We start from the raw sequence: 6,035 nt of genomic DNA, 5'->3' as shown, positions 1-6,035 counted from the left end.
ATGGGATCTGATAGATACCACCTACTGTTTATGTTGAGTGGTAAAAAGATTAGTCTGTTATGCAGTGTAGCCGCATTCAGTTTCTACCCGTCCAACCAGTCTAATGTCAATTTTGTCAGGTTTGGAGTTGCTTCATACCCAGATGGCTACTTCTTGTACAGCTCTGACTAAGAGCTTCTGGGAAATTGGGAATCAGCGATTCCACCCACATTACTTTTTGTGATCTGCTTTTATTTATTGTCCCACACAAACACTGATACAACTCACTAATGTAATTAAACTATGACGTGTTGCTTCACACCAAGTCCTGGTGTTTCACACTGCAGATTTGCCAGTACACTTTGATTCTCAATAAAGTGTCAGGTTCTGTCAGGCTCACTGTTTGACCCCTGAATCGGTCTCAATATTTACATTTACAAACAAGTAGTGACATATATGAAGCACAGATCAATGAAAGTTGAAATTTAACAGCCTGCTGAGCAACTGCCAGTCTTTTGCAAAGGAGAATTCTGCCATTGCACATTCAGTGTGTGTGTCTCTCTCTTTATTTAGACAGGATAGCAGGTCTCCCATCTTAAGTTTGTCAAGGTAAGATCGAACATTTGGGAATTTATAATATGGCTTATGATGTAACTGACTTATGACTTGTATAAATAAAAGTGTAAGGTTTCAGCTAAACCTTTGCCTCAGTGTAATAGTAGTAGGCCTATAATAGTAAAATATAGTATACTTATAATTATAGTAATAGTATAACACTTGAGGTTGCCCCTTGATTATGTGTGTTCATTTAAACCAAATGTCACCTAATCTTCCATTCAATTGCAAACCGTTTTTTAAATGTTGTTTTCCTGTTTTAGGTCTGTTATGAAGAAATAGCAAGTGGTTAATGTACCTGGTCATAAAATATTAAAGTAATTCCTCTCAATGTGTACTTGTGACAAGGCTTGCCATTATGTAGATACGGATAGTATAGCCAGCTGGTGGTCTCAACTAACCAGATTTACCAGAGCAAGAGAGCACAAAACTGTTTGTACCTGGTCACCATCTTTCAGGTGTTCTCTTTAAATTAAGAATATAGGTGCCATACAGTGAGGGAGACTAGAGGGAGAGACAGGATTATAGACTTCTAAATGTGCGTCACAAATTAAATAAAAAAATAAATATATATATATATACAGGTGAGAATGTTTTGTATGATATACCTCAGTAAATACATGTTTTCTTCAAGGGATTAGTCTGTTTTGTAATGTTCTCTATTTTAAAATTAGATACACTGCTGTACCATGCTAAAGAAGTTGATAGAACTGTTTTGTGTTTGTCATTGCGAAAGACTGGATTATCTAGCCCAAATGTCAGTTTGCTGTCGTCCTTCAACTGTGATTCATTCCATTGACAGGAATTGAGTGGGCCAGCCTCATTGGGTAATAGCTTGTTACCCTCTGTTGTTTCAGGCTGGCTGTTAATGGACATGGACCTTCGTCTACTATCACTCCTGTTGTTCTGTGTCTGCAGACAAGGACTAACTGTAAAGCACTGAAATTAATCATCAACATCAATCGTGACTACTTTTCCTGAATGATGTGCAACATTCTCATATCACTGTTTTCCCCTTCAAGCAGAATGGAGAGGTGTCAAATGATGCTCCAATCCCTCTGGTCCCCCTCATCCCATTGATGCCCAGCCACCCTAAAGAGGTCTGTTGCCAAAGCAGAATACACAGCTCTCATTCCCTCCACATGCATTTTTACTCTACATTGTCTTAACCCAACACAATCCATTCTTCCAGGAATCAGGGACTTCTGCCCCCAGGACACAGGAGCTTCAAAACACAAGTCCCACCTCATATACAACCACCCCTCCTCCCCTCGTGACGACCAGTTCCCCGGGCGGGGGCTCGTCTGAGGAGGATAATCAGCAGCAGGATGGGGGTTGTAGGGCCCAGGCCCGCAGGCCAAAATCCAGGCAGGCCTTAGCTGGCGCCATCCAGAGACTGGGCATGAAGCTGTTGGGCCAGATGAAGACAGGACCTGAGCAGCCCAATGTCATTATATCCCCCCTCAGCATATCCCTGGCACTCTCCCAGCTGGCTCTGGGTAGGACTTGTTCTGTTTTTGCTGTTTTTTTAGGAGTGATTAAAACGTTTTAGGAATGTAGGTATCTATGCTATTTCAGTATCAACTGTACTTGGCATGGTTTACAGTACCAGCATCACAACCTCTTAGGCTATGTCCCAAATGGCACCCTATTCCCTATATAGTGCACTACCTTAGACCATAGGACACGTTTAGACTCAACATGACCTCATTGAATTGTTTGTTGTAAATGTTGAGAGCTCAAATCAAATTGTATGCGTCAAGTGTACAGTTTACAGCAGGAATACAATTTACAGCTAAATGCTTGTGTGCTAGCTCACTCAACATTGCAGTCCAATAATCAATAACACTATCATAAGCTGCAGCATGTTGCATCATCATCATCATGTCTATGTATGTATCTCAGGAGCCATGAATGAGACAGAGGAGCTGCTGATGCACCATCTCCATGGTGACACTATGCCCTGCTACCACATGTCTCTACACAACTTCCTGGAACGCCTCCGCAAGAGCGACCTGCAAGTGGCCACACGCCTCTACCTGCAACCAGGTCAGTGCTCACTGCTTCAGGGTTGGGGTCAATTCCATTTCAATTCCAGTTAGTTCAGTAAGTACACTGAAATTCCAATTCTCTTCAATGCTTTTCATAGAGGAACCTTAGGAATTGGAATTTTGTTAATTTTGTTAACCTTTTACTGCAGTGGGCTAAATCAGGGTCACACAGTGTTTCTTGGTAGTCTTAAACAAATCTACTTTGAAACAAAAGTATACACCTCACACACATATTCATGGTCTTAAAAAAAAGAAGACACCTGTACCATGTCAGATATAGAGTTGAAATGTAGTTCATTTTGAGTTTGCATCCCTATATTATACTTTATATACATCACAGAAGACTGAAATATAACAAAATCATTTGACATAGAAACACCGGATTTTCAACATTTAAAATCATGTTTAGGTAATTATGAAAAATATTAATAACATTCCACCCATGAGGCCACTAGAGGGCGATTTGGTCATTTGACTGGAGGAAAGGGAGCTGAAATGGAATTGACCCCAACACTTAACTGCTTACTTGAGTAAGAGGGTTAGGAAGTTGATGGAACATAAAGGAAACTGACCTGGAAATGGAAGGAAGATAATGACAATAGACATATTATGATTGAGTGTACAGAAGTTCAAACAAGTGACATTGAATGAAACAATACTCTAAATGGCCAGATATAAGTAAGAAAGTACTAATGTGTTACTGACTTTATGACTTCATGATAACATTATGATTTTGTCTGAAATAGTATTTTGATGTCTGTTTCAGGGTTTGAGCCCAAACCAGAGTTTATTCATCAGTCTCAGGATGTATATGACTCAGAGCCAGTGACCTTGGAAGGGCTGGCTGAGGTCAACGAGTGGGTAGAGAGGGCCACTAATGGAAAAGTGACCGACTTCCTGACCAGTCTGCCACCCAATCTGCTTCTCATGCTCATCAATGCTGTCCATTTCAAAGGTTTGTCATAGTATCTATCTACTCAATTCACAATTCTGTTTCCTGTCTGGCATTATCAGTCTGTCTGTCCTTAAATGCTTTTTTTCTAATATTATCTCCGTAATCACCCATTTGTCCTAAACAGGAGAATGGAAGGCTCGCTTTGACCCACGATTTACCTCCAAAGATGTCTTCTACATTGACGACAAGCACATGGTCAACGTTGACATGATGATGGGGCCCAAATACCCCTTGAGTGTGTTCACTGATAATGATCTGGAGGCTCAGGTAAGACTCTCACTCCCTCTTGTCCACTCCTGCTTGACAATTTATGTTTTTCATACTTTTACCATCCATCACTCTCTACATGTAGTATATACCTGTATACTGTATGTTATATTATATTTCAGATATGACTCCAAAATGGTATTTGGCTCCTTTTTTATGACATATTGTCTTCATTTTGTAATTTCTCTCCTTGAATTTCTCTATTCCCCCTCCTACTTTCCTGAGTCACAAAATTGTTGCACACTATATTACCTCACTTCTATTTCTCATCCTTGTCCTGGTCTTCCTGTGCAGGTGGCTCGCTTCCCCTTCAACAATCAGATGAGCCTGCTGATAGTGATGCCTATGAATGGCCAGGTGAACGTGTCAGCCCTCACAACAAAGCTCAACATCTCTGACCTGTACAACCGCCTGCCCAGAGAGATATCCATGCAGGTCAAACTGCCCAAATTCAAACTGGACTACAGCCAGGACCTGCAGGAGGCTCTGACCAACATTGGTAAGTAGTGGAAGATCCATAAGCAGCCTAGATTAATATGTGAAGTGACTATACTACTGAAAACGTTCACAGATAATAAAGCTTGAAGCACAATAACATGGAGCAGCAGAAGCTGTTCCATGTTATTCTTCAACACAAATTGAAATTACTAGCAGAAGCTGTAAGTCTTTTTGAAAACTTTAGAACTGCCCCTCTTCCTCTTATACCTAAGTGTGTGATTTGTCCTATTCTCAGGTATGGGGGAGTTGTTTGCTAGTCCCAACCTGGCAGCCATAGCTGAGGGCCCTCTGCTAGTGTCCAGTGTGCAGCACAAGTCCAGTATGGAGATCACTGAGGAGGGAGCAGAGGCTGCTGCTGCCACCAGCCTGGTCATCTCACGGTCCAACCCCTATTTTAGTCTCAACCAGCCCTTCTTCTTTGCCCTCATGGACGATAAGACACAAGCACCAGTCTTCCTGGGCGTCATCACCAACCCTAACCCTGGAGCTCCTGCTATGCAGAGTAGTGGAGGGTCTGCCAACCTAGATAAAGTACAGTTCCCCATTGATGACAAGAATGACAAGAATGACAAGCATTATCATCACTCTTTTGGTGGGCCACCCAAGTAAGCCCAAACATCATTCACTGTGGGGAGATTGAGACCATTATCTATTGACCTTGAACTGCACTGCTGTCTGTCAGAGAGGAAGCAAATCCAGATGAGCAACTCAGATGCATGACAACAGCCCAAGTTATCCAAATGGTCAGCTGGATTGAAATGCAAAAATGTTTCTAAGTGTGTCAAAACATAAACAAGCAGCAGTTGTTTTTCTTTTTTCTTTAGTTTTATTTTAAATACACAACACACTGAAGTGCCCCACATTCTCTAATAAAGTTTACTGCTGATTAAAAATAAAAGTATTTCTATCTGATGTTTTGGATTAAATGTATCATGAAAATGCAATATTGTGTCCAGATTTATTAGGCTACTTGATAAGACATAAAAAATGTCCAAATCCAATGTGAGATTATTTGGTGTTTTAGAAATGTTGGCCCTATATTTCATATTTTCTTTGGTGCATAATTTTTGAATGACAAACATGCCCTATCAATGCTTTAGGTCAGCTCTGTAGTGCTGTTGTATGTCTAGATTAGAAGAAACCAACAAATGGCTTTGAACAAATGGTCAATTCATGTCAAGCTTTCTCTGTCCTTGTGGGCTTCTGTTACTTAGGTCAAGCACTCAGCCAGTGGATGTAGATTAGAGAAACAAAGATGTCATTGTGCCCTGTTACTTACCACACATAAACCTACACAATATTCCTCACAAACATTGCAAAGAGCTTATTCCCTTATATTTACTGTTAAATTCTGGTATTTTCAGAATACAAATCATGCCACACAAATCCAAAGGTCTCTCAACGCAATATTTTCCAGACTAGAACCTAAAACAACATGGCTGTTATTGACCAATTAACATTAATGTGGGTGTGGTCTAGCTCATAAATGCATATAAATCAGTCAAGGATATTTGTATTGTAACACAATTTGGTACACATTTTGCAAACACTGTCAAGACTCAAGATATGCAAGAACAGTCTCCCGAGTGGCGCAGTGGTCTAAGGCACTGTATGGCAGTGCTAGCTGTGCCACTAGAGATCCTGGTTCAAATCCAGGCTCTGTCGTAGCC

General features: G+C 40.8%; 1 protein-coding gene across 2 annotated transcripts; it reads left to right on the top strand.

Annotated features, from left to right (window-relative positions):
* Positions 1–478: 478 nt before the first annotated feature.
* On the top strand, positions 479–5,309 carry LOC311101340 (alpha-2-antiplasmin-like). Of its 2 annotated transcripts, none has more exons than XM_084142476.1 (9): positions 479–588; positions 1,452–1,525; positions 1,620–1,694; positions 1,787–2,093; positions 2,500–2,643; positions 3,412–3,600; positions 3,725–3,867; positions 4,162–4,366; positions 4,601–5,309. In XM_084142476.1, exons 2-9 carry the CDS (start codon positions 1,463–1,465, stop codon positions 4,972–4,974), a joined length of 1,500 nt encoding a protein of 499 aa, XP_083998602.1. In that variant the 5' UTR covers positions 479–588; positions 1,452–1,462; the 3' UTR covers positions 4,975–5,309. The 2 variants fall into 2 exon arrangements, with proteins under 2 accessions (XP_083998602.1, XP_083998601.1); XM_084142475.1 differs by having other exon boundaries at positions 1,617–1,694.
* The last annotated feature ends 726 nt before the right edge of the window (positions 5,310–6,035 follow it).

The sequence above is a fragment of the Coregonus lavaretus genome (assembly GCF_964263955.1).
Source record: "Coregonus lavaretus genome assembly, chromosome: 26".
Classification (NCBI taxonomy): Eukaryota; Metazoa; Chordata; class Actinopteri; order Salmoniformes; family Salmonidae; genus Coregonus; species Coregonus lavaretus.
The sequence above is the reverse complement of the archived record's forward strand: the minus strand, read 5'-3'. Positions and strand labels throughout refer to the sequence as shown.

What these genes read in the sequence shown, in the direction of transcription:
- LOC311101340 (XM_084142475.1), top strand. Translation starts at nt 1,463, where the DNA reads ATGGACATGGACCTTCGTCTACTATCACTCCTGTTGTTCTGTGTCTGC. An exon ending in TCTGCAGACAAGGACTAACT is followed by an intron (nt 1,526 to 1,616) that starts GTAAAGCACTGA and finishes TTCCCCTTCAAG; the next exon opens with CAGAATGGAGAGGTGTCAAA. An exon ending in ACGCCTCTACCTGCAACCAG is followed by an intron (nt 2,644 to 3,411) that starts GTCAGTGCTCAC and finishes TGTCTGTTTCAG; the next exon opens with GGTTTGAGCCCAAACCAGAG.